We start from the raw sequence: 26,381 nt of genomic DNA on the forward strand, positions 1-26,381 counted from the left end.
CAGGTTTAAAATTCCATGAGGGTGAGTAAATGATGACAGCATTTACATTTGGGGGTGAACTATCGCTTTTAATAAAGATTACAAAGAAAAAATCTATATGTTAATGTTATGTATGAATTCATTCTACCATCATACTATCAATGAGCAATTTTATCAGCAATTACTGTAATTTTTTTATTATAACTTTCCCTCAATGATCATTTAGTAAAATACTAATGTTTATTGTTAAACCATAATGCGTTAACTAATAACTATACAACTTTAAATGTTGAAAGAATTAGTAGGCCCTGTATACAAGGTTTAAATGTAAGATGTAAAAATTGTATTGCTTATTGTTAGTTCCAATTACTTTATACAATGTTAATCTAGATTTCCTTAAAAATGTTACCCATTTTGTTGTAATTGGTTGTATAATATGATGCACAAATGTACTAAGATCAGAAAAGATCAGGAATATGCATTAAGAAAGTAAATAGGTCAATTCTGATTTCCTTTCCACGTTCACGACAACAACAACAACAAAATCAACATTCAGGCATTAAATTCCACTTTACGTCCACCGTTTAACATATCGTCAGATAAACTGGGGCATCTTTAAGCATGTCTGAAACATCTTCTCAAGCCCACAGTGGTATCTTTCTTCGGTGACTCAGCCCGCCGATCCCCCGCGGGCTGAAAATTTAAGCTCGAATATTCTCGTTCTGCGAGATCCGTGCTAAGTGGCAGAGCAGGGGCCTTTCTAATTGGAGGAGTGTGAAGTTTAGACGGTTACAGCCGCAGTCTCTTTTTCCCTGCGGCCATGTCGAAATTATGTAAACAGTGGTGGCAGCCGCCAACCCGTCACCCGTAACAACCACGGCAGGGGGTAGAGGAGCACATCCTTTAAACTCCACTTCTGACGAGAGATTTTAAGAGGGTTGAGACTACAAGGCTAAGGAGAAGGGAGCAAACATCTGATATGGGGCCTTCAAAATCTGATGGCTCCTTTTTGGCCCTCCCTCCCTCTCTCTCAGTGTCTGGGAGTTTAGAGGTGATTTAATATACAGTTTCAGGCGAACAGTCAGTTTGCGGGATTTGTATTTATTCACAGCGGTGGTCTCGGGATATTGTGCTAAGCTTGTCATATTCAAAGCGGAGTCGAAAATCCTGGCATGTGCGTGCTCATTTATCTAGTATTATTTATGATAATTTCCAGTATGCAAGCATTAGGATGTTCTTATGGAGTGTGAATACATTTTAGATCCCCGTCCTTGACAAATAAAATAAAGATCAAGGCCTAATAATGAATTAAATCCTTCGTAGTTAAACTCAAAGAGTGTGTTTACATACAGTTTATGATAATGTTTATGTTAAACAGGAATACTCGATTCTGATTGGTCAATATCAGCATTCTTCAGCTGTGTTCGTTTCCTGTCTTTCGTATCACATTTTGTACTCATATCAACTCAAATCAACATTTAAAATGAAATAACATCGCATAATTTCACCAATTTCAAATATACAATAGAGTACAGTCAGCTCTTCTTTATCTAAAAAACACCATTTGACCAGCTGACTGTATATTTTCCTGATTTGTTACATATCAATTTTGAAAAAAACTAATAGAAAAAAATGCTTGTCGGAGTTTACATTTATCATGTACAAATAAAGAGATCATAACTAATTGTACAATATCTGTTATGCACAATAAAGACGGTTTTAAAGCAATAATATAAACAAACGTTACTGTGCATGCACGCTAACTTCCGGTACACATCCGCAAAGAATCCCTGCAGATTATTTCTGAAAACACGCAAAAGATATAACAAGTAAATTACATTAGCTAGCAAATTAAAAGTATGTCTAGTCAGTATTATTTTGGGTTACCAGTAAAAGAACTGTTACTTGGCTAAACTTAAATGCGACCCATTACACGACCCATTCAACAAATTGTTATTTATTACAATTAACATAAAATAAAAAGTCAACAAATTGTTTATTTAATACAATTATTATACAATAAAATATTAATATAAATTAATATAAATTGATTAAAATATAAATAGCTATATTATTAGCCACTAGCCAGAACGATAAACAAACACAGACCAGAAATTAACTTCGGGCCAGGCGCGCGTGTCCGATGAAACATGCGTCTATATTCATAACAGTATATTACAACAAAATATGCATATTACTCGAACAATGGCTAACTGGTTAAAAGTAACATTCAAGTAGAAAAAGTGACACAGATAAAATGCCACGTGGTTCATCACAAATGATGTTAAACGTCTGTCACCACCTGAAAAGCACCTCTGCCAAATAAGCGCTCCCTTAATCTATTTGTTCAGGGGGCACAATGACCTTGGACTTCATTGACAACCATCATTGATTTCTGTCTGCAAGTGTCTATATCTTTTCTTTCGGCTCTGTCCCTCATCGGGTCGAGACCCAAGCATAAGTGTTTGCAGTCTGAGGTCATTGAAGCAGACATGCGGGTGCCAGGTGGTGAAATGCTACAAATCGCATAGACTCCCATGCAGTTGCAAAAACATGTCAGAAGTCCATTCACACTCTTTCCCCCCCACATTTCTGCGTATTTCTAGGCTGTTCTGTATGTGTAAAAAGTAAAAAGAAAAGTCACAACTGCATTTTCAGAAATTACAAATAAAGATTTCTTGATTTCTTGCTGTGTTTTTCAACTGATGTCTACTAGTAAGCTTCTTGTGATTTTGAGCTTGTGTTACTAAAAGGGAAGCTCAGAAATACATCGGGCCTACAAACAGTCTAAACGAAGCCTTACTAAATGGGCTTTGTGAGCGCAGGCGAAACTAGAGCAGCGCGGCATTACTCATTAGGAATGAAAGGAAAACAGAAACCAAACAAGCCCCAATTAAGCCTCCATCTATTAAAAGACACTTAAAAAGAGAAATAATCTCACTTCTTTCTCTTCTTGTCTCATCTTGTAGTAACAAATACATTACAGGCATTATCAGGCAAGAATGCCCTTATTAGGGCGCCCGTGGGGGGGATCTAATTAAAGCCGCGGAGTAACAAAAAAGCAGAGGGTCTAATGAGCATTATTAAAGCACATTCCAAATAATGTAAACGAAACTCGCTCATTTAGCTGCCCTGTCCCACTCATTAGCGCCAAAGCAAAGAAAAGATAACAAGACAATAAGGTAATCTGCACCGTATTTAAAACAGTTATCAAGAGCCGCGACATGCTAGAAAGCATCGCTGGCCTAGTTACCGCGGCGGACGCCAAAGCTAATTGCTGTGTAATATGCAGATGAAACGAAGACGCATTTTAATTCTCTTTCACACCCGCAGCAGATATGTGGGGTAACCTGGTAGTTACACGTATGTCGGTACACGAGAGGCGAGGTAAGATATCTGTCTAATTAATTTTCTTTAAATACGTGCTATAAGGATTCATATTGCTAATTGAGACAACAGCCACTGTCAGGATACTGTATGGGTTATTAAACATGGCGTTGGATGTTGCATAATTACTACTCTTTAATAGCTGCAGAATTATGAGAGTTGAATTTGTTCAAAGGCCCGAAGCCACAGCGAAACTAGACGCAAGTAATTAAGCGATAACAAAATGTGCACTTTTTTCTGTCATCATTTATTCACACTCATGCATGTCATGTTAAAACCTGTATACTCAATATACAAAGGCACACATAAGATATTCTGAGAAATGTGTTTTTGTGTCCGTACAATGGCGGTCAATGCTTTTCGGTTACCAACATTTTTTTAAATATCTTCTTTTGTATTCTGCAGAAGAAAGAAAGTCAAACAGGTTTGGTAAAACATGAGGTTAAGTACATGATGAAAGAATTTTCATTTTTGGGAATGCTGGCCAATCAAAATATTAACATGTACTTTAAATACATATCTAAACAATAAACACGCCGTCCTTATTGGATCCAAAGCATAATGTTATCACTTTTTGTATATCGAAAATGCAAATGTGACTTTATATTTAAAAACATTACTATTTAAACTTAACTATGATTTTTGATTGAGAGTGATTTATTTATTATGTTTAATAATAAGCGTATAAAGTATAAAACTACTTGCGAGATGCGAGCAACGACTGTGAGCAAGAGTCGTGCATTAACGGTTTCCGAGCACCTGAAAGCAATTATATAAAGTCAAAACATAAACTCGGTTGTCTGACAGCTTCCAAGAATTTCAATAAGTAATCTCTGTACTTGAGAGCGAAGCATTGTGGTAGGCAATCACTAGCTGAGGTCAACCTATCAAGGACGATGAGACGATGTTATACTTAGGGGATCAATACCAGTTCTGGGAGTAAATACATTATATAAAAAGCATTTTCAAAAGATTTATTCACAGTAGGCCGTAGTCCTCCAAGTCTTTGAATAAATCGAAACAAATGAGCTTTAATGCAACCCATTCAACAAGATCAAAGGAAGAGAGAATTTGAGGTCGCCAGAGGTCTCGTCCTAACACCAAACCACAGATATGGAGTAGGCGACCTGTCAGCTTCCACGTAAAAGCGACATCTCAATATACAGTAGCAAAGAAACTGCGATTATAAAGATGGAGCTACAAAGCTGCTTTTAAATGAGTTCAATCAACGCCTTTGCAAACAAACGCAAACCGAGCGAAACCTCCTGAACTTTTTCTCATTACGTTGTGTTTGAAGTAGGGCCTGAATCGGGTCCGTCTGCTGTGTAAGCACGGCCCATACAACAGCCCTGACACTATCAGCTACATAATGCCTCGGCTCCATTAACACAGGCCTTCCTCTGCTTTTTAAAGCTCTCTGCATGTAAGACACGTGGCCGTGACCTTCTGACCTGCGAGTTCCACTGCAAAATGGAGGGTTAACCTCTTATGTGGCACTTCAGCGCTATGTCAATGTTGAAGATGTAAAAATCCATTATGGACCTGTACAAATGCGAAAAGTTACGGTATGCCCGTTTTATTAGTGTAGCACGTCAACCAACAAGAACGAACGCTAAATGTCAAGGTCAGGAAAAGCTTTGAGTAGCCAGGAAGTGACAGAAATGATAGATCTCTCGACATTTTAATAGATCTTGATTTTAAACTATTTTACTATTACTGACTACTACTAAACTATTAGATTGGTTAAATGTATTCAAGGTGGTGTGAAAAAATTGCATTTACATTTAGTCTTTTATCCAAAGCGACTTACAAATGAGGTAAACAATAGCGTAAGCGCAATAAAACTGGTCTCAGTTAGCCTACCAAGGTATACGAAGCTAAGTAGCTTATTTATAAGGATAGAAAAAGAATTAGACAAAGAAATCGAAGTCTGAATTAACGGAAGAGATGTGTGTTTAACAGATTCTTAAAGATGGCTACAGAACCTGCTGATCTTGTAGCAACAGGCAGATCATTCCACAATTGTGAAACAGATCCAAAGAAGGTACGTGAGAGTGATTTTTTCACTTTTGGGGGAAATGAAAAGGATAGTTCACCCCAAAATGAAAATATTTTCATCATTTACTCACCCTCATGTTGTTCCAAACCTGTATGACTTTCTTTTTTCTGCAGAACACAAAAGAAGATATTTTGAAGAACGTTTGTAACCAAACAACATCGACTCCCATTGAATTCCATGGTATGGACACAAAACCACTGAAACATTTCTCAAAATATCTTCTGTTGTGTTACATATAAAGAGTCATATACAGGGTGAATAAATGAGGACAGATTTATTTTGCGTGAACTATCGCTTTAACTTCTTCTAAATTGCCAGAAAGCCTCAAAACGTGACACCTGACAAAGACGAGAAACGTCTAAGTAGGCCCTGTACAAATATGCTATTTTTATATATTTTGTAATAATTTCTATCATGAAAACTGTATAACACCAACACTAAAAAAGTAAATATAGAACATTTTCTTACACAACAAAAACAGACAAACAAAATTCGTCTCACTACGCCACCAACCAATTGTTGAACAACTATGACCCATCCTTGGCCCGGAAGACCACAAAGATGTAAAAAGTGACCAAGATATCTTCTCAACTCAAACTCCAGTGAATGGCATTTAATTATAGGAATCATTTGATCCTCTTTCCCAACAGTCCTCCCCCACGTCTTAAGTAGCCACCATGATCCACACCCACCCACCCACCCTCGCCATCCATCATCACTCCAGCCAGATAAGTGACAACAATTTCCTCCCGAGCCCCTGTTAAAGACGGTACTTCTGATTATCTGCACTCTCAGAGAATGGAGCCCTTCTGCCGTGCCACTTAAGATCATCACACAATTACGCGGCCCCGTGCGTCCTCGCTCTCCGGTAGAATCGATGGGGGGACAATAGGAAATGCAGCGATTGGGGCCTGAGAGGATGAGATCAGATCAAGGCGTCTTTGAACGTACCGATAGAGATGTCAGCGCTCGGCGATTCCGAGGGAAAATAGAGGATATGTCCGTGATAACTGGGTGGAGAGAAATGGGGTGCAGCGTGCAGGGTGTTTACCACTAAATCCTGCGGTTTGTTGTACGACAAAGCGGCGAGAAAATGCCTTGCCCTTTTAAAAGGCTGGGATCGGTGACCTTGTTGACACATCGCTATTAACATCTGCTGTAAGTAAACAGGAAAAAATATTAGTGTGAAGAGGGTACTCAAACGTTTACAGACAGATTATGCGAAAAAGCTCATCAAAACGAATCTGTACTGGAAAAAAGGACGGCCTTCTGACAAGTACTTTACTAAAATAACAGAGAATTCTGCTTAAAATGTTATTAATACAATTATTAACGGCCAAACGGTATATCTGAAGATTGTGGTAAAGGAATAGTTCACCAAAAACTTAAAATTCTGTACTTAAAATCTCAAAATTTCTTCTTTTTTAAAATCTCGTCTTTCTCCATCCAATGAAAGTGAATGGCGACCAAGAGCCAGGTTGTAAAACGCTAGTTGATACAACTTGTACACCATATTCCACATCTTCTGAAGCCATACGTATGACATTTACGAGATAAGTAACTGACAGACAAAGCCATTTTAAGGCAAGGTCATCTTTTACTCACCTTACTCTTGTCATTTCAAACCTTTATGACTTTCTTCCGCAGAATACAAAAGAAGATATTTTGAAGAAAGTTGGTAACCGCACTGCACTGGCCTCCATTCACTTCTATTGTGGACACGAAACCTATGCAAGTGAATGGGGGCCAATTAACAACATTCTTCAAAATATCTTCTACGGAAGAAAGAAAGCCATACAGTCATGACAAGAGGGTGACTAAATGAATTTCATTGTAACCAAAAAAACATGAACATTCAGCTCCATCCTTTATGTGTACTAAGAAGGAAAGTAAAACGGTTTAGTTTAGAAAGACAAAGGTAAGAAAATGATAAGAAAATGTACAGCACGAAGCCAAGCCACTGAATGAAAACTACAGTTTGTGTAAAAACACCTTCACATAACACAAGGAATGAGAACTGAGGAATGTTTTTATAAAGAATAAATATAAAGACATAATTATCTCCATGGTAAGAATGACATTTTGTTTGTCGTCTTTAGTGTTGCGAAGTACTAATAAGTAGGATTGACATAAAAGCCTAATTAAGATGGATTTGAGAAGCTTGATAAAGGAATGCTGTGTAATTTGCGCCGACTCTTAAGCGTGTTCTAGTTCATTTCGCACCCTGTTACGCTAATTAACAGCTGAGACCACGACCGCATGAAATCACAGCCAACATAATCGTCAGCTTAACAAAAGGGATTTTGACAGTTCTCGGGCAGTCTGAAGGCAGACGCGAGTGCGACATCAAACAATAATTACGTCTGTCGTCGAGAGCCTCGGTATGTGGTGCGCGACGGACCCCTCTCCAAAGCGACCGAACATGGATGAAGAATTCAAGCATGAAAATCGTGACCCGGTGGTGACAGTTTTCTGTTACAATGGTATCAAACGATTCCAAAATTTCTTCTTTAAAGAAAACCCCAGTTACATCAACAAAACGTCGTGGAGCATTTGGCAGGACGGCAGAAGATTCTTTGCACATCATGTGGAGTAGACTGGCCTGTGTCAAAAAATACTGATGCATAACCAAAACGCTTTCAATTCCCTTCAGGAAATGACTACATATCCACGCCGGCATCTCGTTGATGCTGTCGATCCCGTAATCTTTTCAAGAAAGCAGATGGTTTAAATACACACGCATAAACACATAAACACACCAAACATCAGCTGACCAATCTATTGCATTTGCTTGGAAATTCAATGACTGAGGTACGTTGACATTTAAAGAAAACTTTTCAGTCAATTCTAATAAGTGGTTGAGATTGAGAACAACTGTACTGTCAACACACAATTAAATCGTCATGTCTAAACTTACTGCTGGATGCGCTGAAGAGGAAGTGGAAGCAGGTCCTCGAGTTTCTGCTGATGAAACTCAGGCCTTGATTCCTGGAGCTTCTTAAACCGTCTGAAGGCTTTGCTCTTCTTTAGCTGAACCTGAGGAAGAGAAGACAACTATGTATCACCTCTAAAGGTCTGGTTGCATGTATAGAAATTTAAGTACGGTTATGGGTTTAATACATGTAAAGCTTTGATTATCACAAACTGAAAGAGCCAAAAGAGTCAAATGTCTGTTAAAAGTTACTGAGTGAAACTAAAATCAAAACGAAAGCATATCAGCGCTATATTCAAACATTGCTGCACTTTGTCGCTTCACATTTGATGAAATGACAACTAATCACATAACATGCAAGAACCAATGAGATGAGGTTTCAATGTTTGAATTTAGCGCTAATATGCTAGGTCTTAGCTAAGGCTAAATAAGCTACCGTTTCGCTTCAGAAGACATTAACCCGTTGAATTAGGTATGTATTTATTAATGAAGGTTGTATAAAATAACAGCATTTTAATATACAATTATTTGGGGTTTTTTAGCTGAAGAAAGGAAAACAAACATATGGGTGAGTACATTATTCATTGTTGAATAAACTATTCCTTGAAACTAACAGTCTGAAAAGTTTAACAGGAACAAATGTGCATTATTTCCTCCAAATTTGAATTGCAAAGTTGCTATTTTAGATGTATTTTTAGTATATTGAGAAGAATAAAACTCATGTGCCGGAAATAAAATTCTGTTAACATTCCACCAACATCTTCACTCCTGTACATGATGTACACTGAATTGCATTCAGTCTCGCTGATAAAAAATCACTCATGCACAGCGAGACATCTCCGTTATCGCAAGCCGCCTTCTCAATACAGTCATACTTGATTCCATTACCACATATACCACATCAGACTAATGACGCCTACATTAGCATAGCGATATTCATTTTCTATAATTCTTTATTAATTTCGCCTTCAGATTATTAAATATGCCTTGAAACGCGCTCCCTTCTGAGAAAAGCATGGGTCCGAGCTTTGTTTGTGCGCTAAGTAAATAATAAATAAACACGTCAAGTACACGCCGCGATCTATCATCTTCAAACGCCGCACACCGCGAGCAACACCTGCTCGGCTTGCGTTTATGGCCGCGGCAGCTGGGGTCCCCCTCTGAGGAGCGCGCTGACATTAAATCACAGCATGTTGGACACGCTGGGAGAGAAATCCTTTATTCAGACCAGCCTATGAAATTATAGTAAAACAAGGATCTTGACAGGTTTAATCATGAGATGAGACCGATCGGGGTGATTTGTTGATCGACTTCATTAACATATTACTGTGTTAGCATTAATAACAATGTGTTCTTTTCTAAAATAGGTGTAGTGCATGCAAGTCGTTTCTTTTTTTCTTAAAAATATAATTCACGCAATATGTATACTGATTGTCAATCATAAGGTAAATTGCATTGCTGCATTACTTGCAATATAAAGAATAAAAAAAGATGAATTCCATTTTAATAAAAATGTTAGTTTCACAACAGGTAACCCATGAGAAAGATGAAAAGCAAATGTCTAATAACTAAGACACGACCGGCCACGTGTGTCACGTGCCACAGCAAATGCATCGTCCAATGTTCCTGCAATTACATCTACGCAGGTCTGGCGGGAGAATCAATGCTAACTTAAACAACTCCGCCTGCGATCAATAGAAATCTGTCAGTTTTCTGCAAACGTATTCCTCCTCTTAATTAAGACATTAATATCTGTGAGGCTTCAGGCTTCCCTCGGATAAATATGAGCAGATGTTAGTGGCCCTTAAGCTCTGCGGCCAAACACGGCACAGGAAGGCTTCGGTGTGACGCTAGCGCTCAGTACGACCTTTCCGCTAATATATATTGTATACAGTATACAGTGTCAAATCCAATTACTCGCATAGCATGAAACATCTCCGATTTGAAACTCGCTTTAAAATGCCCACACGGTTCACAGGCGAGCGCGCGGAATACAAACATTAGCATTAGCCTAGCATGGCGATGGTTCTTTAATGCTAATTGATTTGGTCTAACAAGGAATCAGTCATTCGTACACTTGGGTGCAGGTGTCTTGCTAAGGTAGAAGCTAATTAGCAAAGAGAGAGATTTTTTTCAGCCAACTGACGGAGGCTACTCGCTTAAGTCAAGCGTAATGAGATGGTAGTGTTGGGCCTAATGGTACCGCTGGGCTTTGCCCGCGAGAGATATAGTGTCATCCGTAAGCCTTAATCAGCTAGGTGACTCCATTTCTTTTAACTGTTCCAAACGTCAATCATTTCCAATGGACATCTTTGAGTTACCGACCCGACGTTTTGTCTTATTTTGCTTTTCCCACGAGGTCGACCAAAACGGTACGAAAAGGTGCCACAGATGAGGAGTGGTACAATGACTTAATAGGTTCGGACTAATTAGAACCGGAGCATGACATACTGTCAATCGCACACATTACCATAGATCTATAATGAATACATATTCATGATTTCATATTGACGGATGTAAGCGGCAGCTCTTACGTAAGGAGATGACCTCTATCTGGATTTTTATTCAAAGGCAAAAGAAGTCGATACCAAGATCTGTTTAAGTAACTTATAAGCAGGAAAAATGATTGCGCTGCTTTTAAAGTGCAACACATAAGCAAGACAATCAGAAAATCGTTGAAACATGACGACATGTGAAAAAGAATCACTAACAAATGTTCATGCAAATGCAAAACACAGAATAGTGGTGAATTTGCTTTAGTTAATAAATGATTCATTATTTAAAAGTAAGCGATGACGCGTTCACAACTTAAGAGACTGACAGAATGTGTTAAACAGACTTATCATGTCATTGCTTCCATTAAAGGTGCAAAACGAGTCCTAAATGACAAATCAAATCAAAACAAAAATATATTAAATGTTGACCTTACCGTGAGAACTTTTTTGGCTGTCTGGATGTTGTCAACGTACGTATTGTACAGCTGGAGGTGATTGGAAAATTCCTCAAACCCCAAACCAAACCTCTGCTGTTCTAGATCAGCGAGCAGTGACCTGTTTCAAAACATGAAGCTTCATATCAGCCCCAAGAGCTGAGAAAAACACATCTAGGAAATTAAAAGTGAGGTGAAGAAACTGAACATGTGAAACGCAACATGAAACAAAGTTCGATTGAATCCAGTTTAATTTAATTAGACTTTATTGACTTTAAACCTCACATTTGTTGTTATTAAAATCCAGTTACCCATTCAAATGTTATCCCACACAGTCACGATTTGGTTTAGGAAATCAAGGCACTTCATGTCACAAATAATGAGCGGGTTACTTCAGAAGTTGATGTATTTGCGAATACAGCTATTTGCGTTTTTAGTCAGATTTGTGTGGTGTCATCCAAAAGAGCCCCTCCCTGTGGGTGGCATACTTGTTTGAGACAAGGGTGCTGAGGCTAGCGCCCAAGGGCAAGCGCGCGACGCTTTGTAGCGTGAACGCGCTCATTGCGAAACGGGAAAGAAAACAAGAGGAAAGGAAGAGCTGGTGCTCTGGCTGTCAGGCACATTAGGGTGACATGGGTATAATTCAAGGGTGAGGGTGTTGACACTTGTGAGGGAGCTTATTATCCAGACTAGGTGAGGAAGACCAAACAGAAACACAGGTAGAGACGCGCGCACACACCGACGCACTCTCTCTAATGATGTTCCCTGAGACTTAACGTCTTTACGTGCTGGAAGAAGGAGCGTTTTGTGCTTGAAGTTGATTTAAATAGATTTTAATGAAGTTCCAAGGCAAGGTAGCCTCTGTTGATAATCAGGAGATGCCAGAGCGGCTGGGAAAGTTCTAACAAGGGCAAAGGCCGGGAAAAACACAGTTTCCTTTCTGCTCCTCACAGCCAGAGGCTATTATGATAAATATGAAATTAGGAGTTACATTTTTTATGCTCTTTTTTTAGGGCAATTAAATTCTCTGGCCGTCAGGAAGATGACAAAGATAACCTTCCGCAACACGTTTATATACATTAATTCGTAGCCATTGCGACATCTGGGCCGGGCACAGTCTCAACCAAACAATGGAGGCCAATGTGGCTTCATTTGGGGAAAAGCGAGAACTGACGAATACTAATTAGTCACTAAATCATAAAAACATCGTACAGTTTGTACAAGCACCTCCTTCTTCATACAATGCATACTATTTGATCTATTTTCAAACCGCATTTACTGTCATTAAGAAACCCTCAAGACGCACTGGAGTATCTCTCTCTCTCAAATATGTTTTTGACTTTGTGCTTTTCACTCAATTAACTGACAGTGCTTTCAAAAAGGTGATAATTGTTTGTTACAGTGCATTCTGGGATGATTGGGTTGTTCGTGCTATTATTCCCACTTCACTATCATCGTACATAAAGCAATGATTTTGATAAATGGCACCGGTGTGTAAATATATTCAGGTTTGTTTACTTGTTTTGTACCGTGGAGTTTAATGAATCTGGAATGCATTTAAGTCTTCGCCAACCCAGGTGTATCTACTTCAAATGAGCCAAATCCTTATGACTCACTTTCCTCTGTGCAAAGTTCTGAAGAACTTTCAAATTGTTATCTTCCATACAATGAAAGTGGATGGGGACTGGGGCAGTCAAGTACTCAAGATTACAAAAAAGCAGTTTATGAGAATGATGTAACAGTCCATATGACTTGTGCGCTATAGTTCAAGTGTTCTAAAGTCACGTGATAGCTTTGCGTTAGAAAGGGACAAAAATATAGTCATTGTTTACTGAAAATCATGCTTGACAGCTGTAGTCCCCATTCACTTGCAATGTATAGAAAAGGACATGCCACTATAAACCACTTCTAATGGGATTTTCTTTTTCATTTGTAAGTGAATTTGCTTAAACTTTATATAAAATAAAATTTAGTTAATAAAATAACATTTTGGTTAATAAATTGTAGGTGGATTCGTACATTCTAAGGCTATTTTTACAATCCAACACATTTAATCAAATAAAGCCTCACCCCTTATTCTGCCTTCTGTTTTTCTTTGTTTCAACTAATTCAAGATAAAACCAGATGTCTTCAGTTAAGATTTCAAATAACCTTCAGCGCAGATATCGACACGCATCTGAAGAAGGTTCCTGATAACTATGCGGTTGTGGAGTAAGCAAGAACTTTATTTGTTTTAATCAGTCTGCTCCGACTGTCTGTTCAGCGATCTAAATTGAGAGATTGCCATTATTGCTTCACTCAACGCTTCAACAACCGATTCTAATGATGATATATGGTAACCCAGCGCCGATTTATCCAATACACAGGCTTTGAAATTCAGCCCTCCATCTTCATTCAGCCACTGTTTGTAGAAAGGCCCGTCAGTCAAGCATTGATGGGAGCCACGGGGACTCATTATTCAGACAATTTTAAGATCCTCGATCATCAGTGCATGGATGAAGCCCTCAAAGACACCCAGTAGATCCCCTTCCTGTTGTCTGATCATTCGAAGTAGGTTTAAAAACAACCCCACAGCATCATTGCATGCTCCGGCCAATATGGGACTAATGAAATCTTTTACTTAAGCTTTTTCTATTTGACAACGTCTCTCCGAGTGTGTCAGGCAAATTTTCAGAGATTGATCAAGCTGTTAAATATATCAAACGCCGCTCACCTGCATTGAGTAGGGATGATCTCTCTAATGCCGGCTTGAAGGTCTTAATAAAAGGCTGGAAGCTTGTTTGCTCTCAGGCTATTGGAATTTGAGAGAGGGCTTCTGCCTGTTGCGTACAGATGTGTTACATCAAAACGCAAAATGCTTCACAAGAGCCTCGTGCCACAGATCACCTCGGGTAAAATGAACAAGAACAGGCTTCTCGACACCTGCGAGTTAATTTGTTATTAGTCTGCCCAGCCCGCACCAGCGGATCAATGCGGACGGTTCTTTTCTGATGTATTATTTCATCTTCTCATTTCTAGCAGCCCTGGCTTTTCATTTGAGAAAGCTGTCACGAAGCAAAGAACCCTCAAGCTGAGGGTTGAGTCACTGGCTTCATGAAATAGTATTAAAGTAAAAAAAGGCAACATTGGATTTACTATTTATTGTGCATTATCTAATTGTGTATGTTACAAAAAACATCTACATAATCTTTAATGAAAACCTTTTTTTTTCCAACTCTACACCTCCAAAGCCCAACTCTATTCTACATTTTCTGGCCAACATTTTTATCCTTCCTGTTATATGTGATTACTGGTTAAACATTTTTAAAAATACATTTTATAAAATGTTTTTATATTAGACTTGCTGTCTAATAAGAAACCTTGATTTGGTCGGCTTTAAAAGCAGCACAGGTGTTCATAATATCACACAATATAAAGTTTTTTTTATGTGTGTGAAAATATGTTGTAATAGGTTCGCCACTAAATACAGAATCTGCTCGCTTGAATTTCTTCTATCATTAGATATGACATTATGGTGCTTTGGGAGCCCATATCATCACGAGTTTGCCTTTATTTGAGCAAACAGTTCACCCAAAAATATAAATTCTGTACTTCCCCTCGAGTTGTTCCAAATCTGCATATATTTATTTGTTCTGATGTACACAGAAAGATATTTGGAAGAATGCTTGTAACAAAACAGTTCTTGGCCACCACTGAATATTTTAGTAGGAAAAATGACAATGGTAGTCAATGGTAGTTTGCTTTCCTGTATTCTTCAAAATATCTTATTTTCTGTTCAAAAGAACAAAGACATTTGTAAAGAAATTTTTCCTACTACGGTAGTCATTTTGGGGTGAACTGTTCCTTTAAGTCCCTGACTGGCTACCCAGCTGCATTAGATTTTGGACACAGCTTATGTGTTACGAGTTCAGTAAAAATGCATGTGCCAAACATCAGCAATTACCAAAGATTATTTTTATCAGCTTTGAAGACGCAAACGGCCATTATGAGCAGGCGGTAGTCACCGATTATGACCGCCATGCTGGGATAAAATGGAGTTCTGCAAAGAAATTGCCACTGTAAGCCCAAATACGGCATCCGCATCTATTCGCAATCCAATTAAACAGAATACATAAGATAAGACGCACCAGGCTATCTCGAAGTTCTCAAACTTGATTCTGCTGTTAGACCCCAATTAATACCCCCTACCCTCTCTTCCTCTTTAAAGCGTATCAAAGCCACCCACCCTCAGCTGCATCTCTCCCCTGAGCGGGAATATTCACTTAATTATTTAAAGGATACTTACTGGTTTATTAAATGAATGGTTTTAATTGAACTGAAGATGCTTTCTCTAATGTCCTGCCTGAGGGTTCCTTTGGCCTTCAAGATCTCCACAAAGTACTGGAGAAGAGAGAGAAGGGAGAGAGAATTACATTTTCAGACGCCACTCGTACATGACTCTTCATCTCGTCGAAAGCGCCAACTCTTGTCGCGTACCCTTGAGACATAGACAGGACAAATCTGCGGAGAGCGTTTCGCATTTTGCAGCAACAATATCTCAATCACTTCCAAGGGCTTATGTGAGGCATGTATATGACTAGCGGTGGTGGAAAACAAAGCAGTAGTTTCTTGAGAAGTTTAACTATTTCATTAGCATGCAGCATTACAAAACAATGAGGTAGACGTGCTAGTTCACAATGGTAGCTTTTCAAGTTCAAACACCAATTATTATGAGACACATAACCACTGGGGGTGGTACACAAGCTAATAAGTGTAAGCTAACACACGTAACAAACATAACATTCACAGAAAAGGTTAGTGGTTTTCTCGCCTATCTTGGAGGTAAAATTAATTGGGCAAGAAAACACAATAAAATCCTTGAACAGGTTATATACCGAGCGTTTCAAAAGCACAGACCCCTGATGGTGTCAAGGACCACTCGAAACACAAACCCTGCGGTGCTGAAACGTAAAACAAAACTTTCAAAAATAATTGGATTTTAATTTTTTTATTAATAACAATGAGGACCTCACAAAAAAAATACATTACTATATGTACTGTATATATACTAGTATAATGTATATACTATATGTCCATAAGTGTATTGCTCAATACAGAATCTATCAATTCAGCCCATGGGCGACTATAATGTTGGCTTGTAGTAGGTCTGCGGAGACTAACCGTGACAACTAGATCCAGCTGTTCGCAGTACTTCTGTTCACTCTTGACCAGCTCGCGGGCCACCCGGTTCCTCTTTCTCTCCCAGCGGTCGCGCTGATCCTGAATGCTGTGGGCTCCCATGGGAGTGCTCGGACCTGGAGAAAAACTCATGACTGTCCAGCTGCAGGTGTTGATCTCAGATCAGTGCTACAAAAGAGTGTATAATATAAATAAATGCATGCAAAGCAATTTAAATGCAAAGTTAGTACATTAGAGGATGAAATGACAGGTTTTCAATAATAATTTGATTTAAAGGTGCAGTTTGCACCAACAATGCCGTAGCTTGATGACGCTGTGAAGGAGCGTGGAATGATGGGATCTGTTGTCTTCAGCTCCACCGCTGATGGCCATCAATCAGACGGGAACGAGAAATCATGTTAGCAGATGAGGTAAAGTTTTATAATTGTTGCGAATAATTGTGGTCCATAAATAAGTGACTGCTCGAAACAAGTTAGTGGCTTGCTAGACGCTAGACATTACTTCCGCATTTGTCCACCACACTGCTGTCATGCGGTTTCTACGTCAGTAAAGGCGGTAACAAAGGGGAATGCGGATATGACGCCATTGACAGGCGACTGCACATCCCGTGTCACGGTTTAGAATGCTGATTTTCTCACGAATTACAAGTAGTTGGAAACATTTGAGATACTGTAAGTACTCAGCTGAACAAAATATATAACACTAGCTTAGTGGTTTTTGGATATTTTACTGCAAAATTGTTACAAACTGCACCTTTAAGCTCTCAAATGACTTTAGCCGTATGGGTTTATAGAGTCTGAGCATTCATCAATAATAAATCATTTAAAACTGTTTTAAAGAATTCAAAAAATGAATGACAGGAAGATTTCAGTAAATAATGACCATGTCGGTTTATTGCATACAGAAATTTTTTTAGACGGGTAATAAAGATATACATGTTAACAAGACGGTGAGCTAAGACTTCATGTACCTCAATTCCGAAGCAGACATAATAATATACATAATTAAAATATGTTTTGTCCCAATGTCACCCAATAGCACAGAGATTACGAATTCCTATCTTATTAAAAGTTACGTATTAAACAAAATAGGAGAAAGATTAAAAATCTCGCACACTTCTATTCCTATTTGGCCAACTTCAATATAACAATGTAGGTGTTGAAAATCTGTATCTTGACATTTGTAAATTACAATCAATACAGTAAACTAAGCAAATACCATTAAGTGCACACCAGACAACCAGCGATCCTGTCCCCACTGAATTGCTAATGACAAACAAACAACATATGCAGAGGGTATGCCACCAATTAAGAAAAGCCAACCCTACACACAACCTCGACAACACAAACCAACACACGCTCCATGTGATCTATGACTTACTATGCGCTCTCTCTCACCCTGTTTCCAAGTAAGGTCTCTCCATCACGGCTCCCCCACCCCAGCCTGCGGTGTTGTCCCTCGACTCCAGGGTGTCCTCTCTACACTGCCTCATTAGCGTCAGCTCTAATGGAGCGTCAGGGCCAGAGAGTGGGACGAGACCAACACTTTAACAGCAATTAACCCTTGTTCTTTCCCCGGGGAGGCTGGCGTCAGCCCTTCTGTAACACACTGTAAACAAGCCCGCTCTATCAACCCAAAAGACAGAGAGGCGGCACTATCTGGTGGCATAAGAAGGCCGCCATGAAAGTATCTAGGAAGAGTGAAAAATACATAAGCGGTGGTGTCACCTCGCCCCGTTTGCGCAAAAACACCATAAAAATGCAGCAAATGTGAAATGCACACCCTGAAGTTACATGGACAGTGTGCAGCCTCTGCTAAGTGTTGTGTGTGAAGCTGGGGCCTACTTTTACCAGCAACTTACTGTAAATTGCATCACTCTCGATGCTCAAATAAGCAGTCAATTTCAAGAAATATTGCAGCATTTTAGGCCCAGTGAAGCCAATTAAAAGCCAGCCGAGGAAGACTTGGGGTCAGGAGTATCTAGTTAAAAAGACTAAATATGGAGCAACCGGCAGGGTTTGTTTGCATAACTCAGCGCTCATATTAAACAAGATGCCTTTGTTTTGTTGAAAATAAACGTGCATACGTTTGGAAAATAAGACAGACAAACAAACAAACACAAAGACTTTTTTGTTTACAAACACATCTAAGCTTTTCAAATATATAAACAACACATGTAAATAAAACAGTGCCACATCATTGCAGGTGCAGGGTTTGACTGGATCAGGGCCAACCCTTCCCACTCACATGATGGATGGCAAATAGTGAAAACAGATATTTGCTGTAAATGCTTATTGTAACAAGGTTAAACTTTTTCATGCCTGCCATACCATAAAAAACAATAACGTCAAACCATATGATGATTTTCTGTATGTATTTTAGCTCTTAAATAAGTTAGATACTACAGCATAGTTTGGATAAAAGACCTAGAATACCACACGATTACATTAATGGTTTCTGCGGTTTACCCTGGTATTTGTAGTAAAATCATAGTAAACAGCATTTCCATGGTCACACTAGTATAACCATCAGGGCTAACGACTAAACACTTTGGTCATAGACACAATAACGTCTAAGATCTTTATCACGCAACAGTTCATCATAAAGAAAAGTTTACATGGGTGCGTCATTTCTTTCCTGCATGTCACGTTTTGAAACAACCGCTAACCGATTTGATTGCAGAGCGATTACACTGGTGATGATAACTGGATAGAAACTTAACACTGTTTCTAAAAAGAGACAAATGAAATATGTATTTATTGTCATACCTGATGCTGATCGTCTTTTTCAAATTGAATACAGGCGCTCTTTCTTGTGCTCTACAAGTTCCGGGTTTTTCTGCGATGTGATTGGCGCTTGCGAACATCGAAACCGGACCGCCCCTTGATGACGCCATCAAAAAATTCTGACGTAATGCCGAAACTGGTAATTAGAATCTTATCATAAGTAACGGTATTTAATTAAACTGGTACTTTTATTAGCTTATTTAAGTATACATATGTAAATATGCGAACATTTTTACATTTACATTAGAAAAAAATGCATTTGGTTTTTCTTTTAAAGACGAAACCTTATCAATACATAAAATGTTTGATAAATTGTGTGAAAATGCGTTATTATTTGTAAAAAAAAAATGTTTACGATTGTTTTGATTTTATTGACAAATATTTTGATTTTATTCCTTATTCTTTTCATCTTATATAAATTAAATCATATTCAAAATATATAAATCCTATCTTATATAATAGATATCCTATCTTATATAATACACGTTATTTGTCTTAACTTTAAAAAAGGTAATCATTGTATTATTGACTGGCTTATACCTTGTATTAAATATCTAATGAAGATGATTTATTGCATATTTTTATTTGTTTGCGAGAATTTGCGATGAAAGACAGAAGTGTAATTTTTTTAGATGCATTGCTTGCAAACCCTCAGACTATTTTTCAAAATGTACATGTTAGATGAATCCAAAGGATTTAAAGTCCCAGTGAACCGGAAGTTGGGATCGTTTTCACTTCCGTATTTTGACGCATTTCCGAGTGAAATGAAATTTCTAATGAGACAAATAGTGGGCGTGGCATTCGTCTTTCTCTGCAATTTGATTGGATGTATAAAAACAGCCGTTGCATTTTGAAATGGAACTGGCAACAGACTGACAGTTGAAGGGGAGGAGTTAATGGATGCTCCGCCCAAGCCGTCTAACATACATCATTTAAGATGGATAGTCATTAAAGGAAGGAAGTGCATTTTCAAATTTTAACTAAGGATTATGAGGGCACACGAATTTGATACATTGATAAACTATTTACAATAAACGCTGTAATATTTCATGAACAAATAGGCATTGTAACATTTAATTTCACCTACACTTTAAAGAGGAAAAAACATATTCAAAAAATTCTAACTTATTTGCGGTATCTTTTACATACTAGAGTTTAAGAAAGTAGTTTGATTTATACTCTAGATGATACATTTTAGGAAATGAAGGGATGAAGAAACACATATCAGCTAATTATACAGGAGTGTTTGCAAGATGAAAGCGATGCCCTGTGATCACGCTTGGCACTGTAATAGCCCCTAACTCCTCACAGACAATCTCTCCCACATACAGAAATCCATTAGGACCCCCAAGTTCTAAAGTGCAAGCATCAACTTATCTCTTTCTCCTTTCCCACAAACAAAAAGCTTGCAACCCGACATCAGCGTGAATACTGACATCTAGTGTTGCCTGTGTGGCTATCAAGCCACTGTCCTATGATTGATTTTACAGGCACCTTCTATAAATACTAAATGATGATTATACAGTCATTGTATCTGAAACAAACCTGGCATTGAAAAAATAGTCAGTCGTATTTAGGGATTTCAAATAAGACATTGATGTACAGATGAGGTGTAATATGTTAACCACCGCTTCTACAGTTGCTCTTAAAGTAAAACAAGGCAGCATATAGAGTAGTATAAAAAAAACCTTAACAAACACTTATTAATATGATAGCACTTACGATGTGCAACGTTCCCAGTAACAGCATAAGAGCTGTTTTTCGAGTGCCAGATAAGGCCGTGCCCTTGAGTTATGTTTTCTCGCACAACTGAATTCTCTATGCGAACATACCCAAGATGTGTGTGTGTGTGTGTGTGTCAGGTGCAATAACATCTTCAGTTACAACCAGAAGTGCATTAGACCAGTGTGTCACCTATGGATATACTAGCAAATGTTAAATCTGGAGTATTTTCACATAGTTTTCGAAACATTGACGGATCCCCTCTGTAGAGTTGGGTCGTAATCCCGGTTGTGCAGAACACAGGCGGTTTTCAGTGTTAAACCGTAAAATCCCACATCAAAAAAACACCTTCAAAATAGCAATCAGTCTTATGACGCTCCCGAAAGGTGAAAAAAGAAAAGCATTGCCAACTGCCAAACTGCTAAAATACATCTTTAATGAGAGATTCATTAAAATGTAAAATATGACAATATTGGCGGCTCCGCTCTTTATTGTTTTCAATTTTATTGTGTTTCCAGAACATTTGGTATTCTAATAATTGGCCCCAAAACAGACCTGTGCAAATTAGGCCCATTTTGCCTCCAGGCTATTGAGGCATGAACAGTCAGAGACACAGCAGACAAAGGGTCCTTTTTCACCTGAGGAGAGAGGAGGAAAAACGGTAGGAGCGTCAATAATCTACACAAGTAAAGGAACTCTCCCAAGGTTTTTTAGCCCTGTGGTGCATTATTCATACTCATCGTTGCCAGAGGACTCTTAATTGACCCTTGCTCCTCGCAAAACTTCACCAGATGAAAGAATGCGATGTTTGTAATTCAACTTTTTTGCGTCCCTCTCACTCCCATTCGATAGTATTGGATTTCTGTTCATGAATTATTCAGAAGCAAAGAAAGAGGTAACCCTAAGCTCAGAGATGTCATAAAAACTATGGCGCAACTGCAAACACATCGAATCGCTTTGGCGAAAACAAATACAAGCCCTTTCACAACAAATAGAGTTTAGGAGCTAAGTGAAAGGCACTTTGAAGAATTTACAGGTCAATATCCTTATTTAGCAACTGTGGTAAGAGGAGTGAAAGTAACATTTTATTTCTTCAAAAGAGACCTGCTGTGTGATAGTACATGACGTACAGTATGAGCTGAAATACACGGTTATTCTTGTTAGTCTTAATTACAGAGGATTGTGATACACTGAAGACATTACAGAACAAAATGTATTGTTCGCATCTTGGACCACTTCTCTTGCAGACTAAAAAACTAAATTGTGCTTTTGTGACTTTCAATCTTTTTGCAGATGCACACATTTAAAGTCCCCATGTAATCAAAATTGAAAAGTTTTGTTTTTTGTTTTTAGTATGAACATGTAGCCCTAAGGATATCTTAAAACTCGTGCTCCAACACAAAGCAATTAAATTAAAGTTTTTCCTTTGCGTTTTTGAAAAGTTTCACGTACACATGACAGCGTTATCAAAACGGTCTGCATTTACACGGATCCAGGAAAACGGATAAAAACGCTGTAGTATGCACGCCAGGCCAGTGGATGGCGATGTTGTTGTGTAAAGAAACAGGACATGCCTTGGCACATACACATGCACAGTTATAAGCCAAAAGTGCTTTTTAATACCGTTGGTCTACGTGTATGTGTGTTTAAAGTCTGGCGAATGTAAATAGTGTCTTATTGGTGCAGCAAATCCACATTTTGCTGGGGAAACGTAAATACATAGTCGAGCAGCGAGAGCTCACGGTAAGGGAAGCCGCCATATTGTTTTGGCTATATAATAGGCATGCACGTGACGTCATCGTTTTCAGAAAGTTCCGTCTTGCAGTTTACACGGAAACGAAAACGGCGGCGTTTTCAAAAAGTTGCACTTTGAGACCCGTTTTCAAAAGTTTGCGTTTTCAGTCCCCTAAAACACAGTTTCCGTGTAAACGGACAGCCAAAACGCATATTTATTTTTGCGTTTTTAGTTGAAAACGGTCTCGTGTAAACGGCCTCTAAAACTATAATCTCTCTCACTTGTGCCAATAGAGATACATTTTTATGACATCATTCTGCACTTTAACTTTATATTAACTGCACTAATAAACTTTTTAACAAAATTCCAGGTTATGATTAAACTCTACACCGGAGGCAATGCGACAAAGGGCTTGTTCTTAAGGGGTTTGTCGTGTTCGGTCGCATCCAATGTGGACAAAATTCGAAATTATAATAGGTTCTAATGAACTCTATTGTCTTTTGTCGTGTCATGCTGCGTCCGGTGTAGACATGGTGTAAATATACTGCCTATTTTGCATTAGGAGCCAACAATGTCTCACTATATAACCTTTAACTAAACCTTTTTTCGGTGGAAATTTTGTCAACGCATCAAACAAAAAAGCACATTTCAAGGCACTTTAGAGGGTCTTTGAAATGACTGGGCTAATAAAATGGATGACTCATCTCGCAGTACACATTTATGTGCAATCAAATGCTCTATAGCAAGATATATTTTAGTTTATTTAGTTTAGTTTACCTCGCAGCTAGGCTGTTGGCTATTTTTTTAAGGAACGAATCCTTCAATATGTCTGTCTCAAACTTCAATGTCAAACTTCAATTTGTCTGTTTCCAAAGGACATATATTAAAACAGGACCGAAAACTGCTTATTAAGTGATTTCATGGTGTCTCTAAGAAGGCCAAGTATCCTTAAATTGTAAATATGCTCACTAGCTTTAAAGGTACATTTTGTATCAAGTGCTAAAAGGAAAATCATTGAGTCTAAAAACACAAACAGACCGAACTAAAAGAGCGCAGAGGATTCAAAAGCAATTTGTTGCAACTCCACCTTTAGTCATTTGATTAAAGTTCTCAATCGGCCCCCGCAACCCGTCTCTCCACACTCGACGCTGTTCAGGCATGTTTGAAAACAGCGAGCTCATTAAAGTAAAATGACTGTTTGGCCCTGAAAAAAAATGCTCACATGGAAACAAATAGACACACACAAAAAAATGGAGTGACTCTCCAGTTGAGGAGGACCATTGAAAAAACGTGGTGCTTGCAAAACCCAGCGGTTTTCATGGATAATGATAAACTGTCATGCCCGCAATTATGGCAAGCGCTGGATGGCAGGGTTTTATGCGTGTCAATGAGGTTTGCTCCTAATTGACGATGGGGGACACTAACTCTCTTGAAAGCTGTCATTCACCCATCAAGCATTACAACAAGAGGCTCGCCTATTGAATTTCGTGCCAGTTTGTGTGTGTTCTGTGCACGTACACTCGAGGCAGCACTGGGGAGTGGGTCGGTGTTGTGTTTGCGATATGTGAACGTCCATCACCGGTACATTTGTTTTCCGGCATCCGCTTCAGGGAATGGAAATTAGAGCATAAAAGTTTGTTCTGTGCACGGTGAGCCGGCTGTCACCATTTCACGAGAGATGCATCTAAAGTTAAACTCGTATCATGACACTAAATGTCCACACTGTGTTTTACCTGAGGGAGAGAGATAGCGAAAGTGGATGTTTAGAGTTATGGTTGGGTTGTCACTGCATGTGTTTAACCAGTACCAGACCTATGGGACAACATTTAAGTCAAAGCAGAGCACGCCACGGTGAGCAAAAAGAGTAGATTCTCTTTCCTGCAACCTTATTTTTAGCTTTATTTTATCTGTTTATAAATGGTTTATTCTCTTGAGAGATGTTTCGTCTGTTAATTCAAAGTAATTAAATGCCAAGAGGGTCTGGTAAGCCCATTTTATATGAACATATTAATAGCGCTCTGCTGTTCCTAATATGTCGGTTTTAATTATTAGCCTTCATTCACCTTGAAATGTGTCTTGACATACAAATGCGTTGTGATGCCAAAAACAAGATGTAATGCTCAAGACAAACTTTGAAAACATGCTAGGTCAGACACTTTTATTGCCCACCCGGTTAAATGTGTAATTGTATCCATTTGATTACACTTTATTATCTGTCACATTTCAAGCTTTTATTTATAATCCATATAAATATAAAATAAATAATAATTAAATAATTCATTAAATTAAAAAAAATATTAATTTACCAGGCTATATATTTTTAATAACCTAATTTGTCTTCACTTATTCGTTTAGTCTTGCAGTGTGATTTAAAAAAAACTGAAATTTAATTCCAACTACCCAATTATGTATTAAAACTATTTTCTGTATGCCCCAGAGTGGAAACACTACTTGAATACTTAAATTATGTTAATAAAAACGCAATAGTTTTATGTGGGTTGCTTATTTTTTGCATATTCAAGTTGTGTGCACATGTCACATGTTTCCAAAAACTTCAATAAAGAAGTATGTTTAACTTGTAAAGTTAAATCGGCATCGCATTTAATGTCGCTCCACCGTGCCGCCTTCATGGTGAGTTTTGCCTGTAGCCCCTCGGTTGTTTACCAGAAACCAGCAACTCAAATGTTTCAGATGATTGGCAGCAGTGTTCAATCAGCGAAGTATAATAAATGCACGATGCGTTAGGGTCAGCTTCAGTTATTGTAGGCGCCCTTGTTTGCCGTAATATCCGCCGGCTTAATTTCCTCGATGCACAGCCAGAAACAAGGTTCCTTCTTCGCCTAATGATTTGCCTCCCTGCGTTCTCGATTCCCCCCACAGCTATTTCCCCCAACGGGTGCCGTGCTTTTAAACTCGGCAGAAAACCTATTTACCCACAAATTAAAGCACAACATCAGTGTGGCACCGGATCCAGTGCATTCAGAAAAACAGGGCAATTACTTGGAAAGAACGCACCTGGGGAATAGCGCTCATCGCGGGAGAGTGGGTGCGAGGCTTGGCATGATCAGTCTCAAACTCCGGGCCCGCGCTGAATATGCGGGAGAAACTTTTTGCGAAAGCAAAAGGGGAGCGTGTCTGAAAAACACAGCAAAGACCGGGTTTCGAGTTTTTTGGGAAACCTTGCTGGTTTGTTACATCATGGGCGTGGAGAGTATCTTCTCGACGCTAAGCTTCTGAGGAAGGTCTGGTTCCAGTGGGGCTTTCTTTGCAGTCTTTGTTTTGGGTGTGGATTGACACGCTCTTGGGAAAAGACGTAAAGGGGAAATACTGCAGGAGAGAACCGGAAAATATCAGCTTTATGAGTTTTAGCTGTGTTAGATACAAAGGATTCTTAGAAAGAATTGCTTCCCATTCGGGTTCCTTTGGGACGGCTGGCCTTGGGGAGCTCCAAACTTCCAAAATGGAGGCGCTGGGAGGGATACCAGTCACTGAGGGATTGTAGGAAGTTTTTGATCAAATACAGCAGAAATCTTCAGAGTAGTTCTCAGTACGCTATTAACCACGAACCAGTCTCGTGTCTACCATAGGTTTGTGCTTTACAGTGCTTCACACTTGCTTCTCGCTCACAGGAGACACTTTACACATTACTAACTTTGAAATATAAGTAAAAGTTG

The 26,381-nt window shown here is 38.7% G+C and overlaps 1 protein-coding gene across 2 annotated transcripts in view; it reads right to left on the bottom strand.

Moving 5' to 3' along the window:
* arhgef39 (Rho guanine nucleotide exchange factor (GEF) 39) overlaps positions 1–26,381 on the bottom strand; it is a 48,490-nt gene that overhangs the window by 17,135 nt on the left and 4,974 nt on the right. Inside the window, exons 1-5 of one of the 2 annotated variants that reach the window (XM_057324484.1) lie at positions 19,233–19,303; positions 16,447–16,632; positions 15,572–15,666; positions 11,287–11,407; positions 8,343–8,461 (exon numbers count right to left, since the gene is read on the bottom strand). In XM_057324484.1, coding sequence (XP_057180467.1) covers positions 8,343–8,461; positions 11,287–11,407; positions 15,572–15,666; positions 16,447–16,596 — 485 coding nt within the window. In that variant the 5' untranslated portion in view covers positions 16,597–16,632; positions 19,233–19,303. Of the gene's footprint in view, positions 1–8,342; positions 8,462–11,286; positions 11,408–15,571; positions 15,667–16,446; positions 16,633–19,232; positions 19,304–26,381 lie in introns of those variants that run through there. The other variant, XM_057324485.1, reaches the window with a different exon arrangement.

This window comes from Triplophysa rosa, linkage group LG24 (assembly GCF_024868665.1).
Source record: "Triplophysa rosa linkage group LG24, Trosa_1v2, whole genome shotgun sequence".
NCBI classification, from domain to species: Eukaryota; Metazoa; Chordata; class Actinopteri; order Cypriniformes; family Nemacheilidae; genus Triplophysa; species Triplophysa rosa.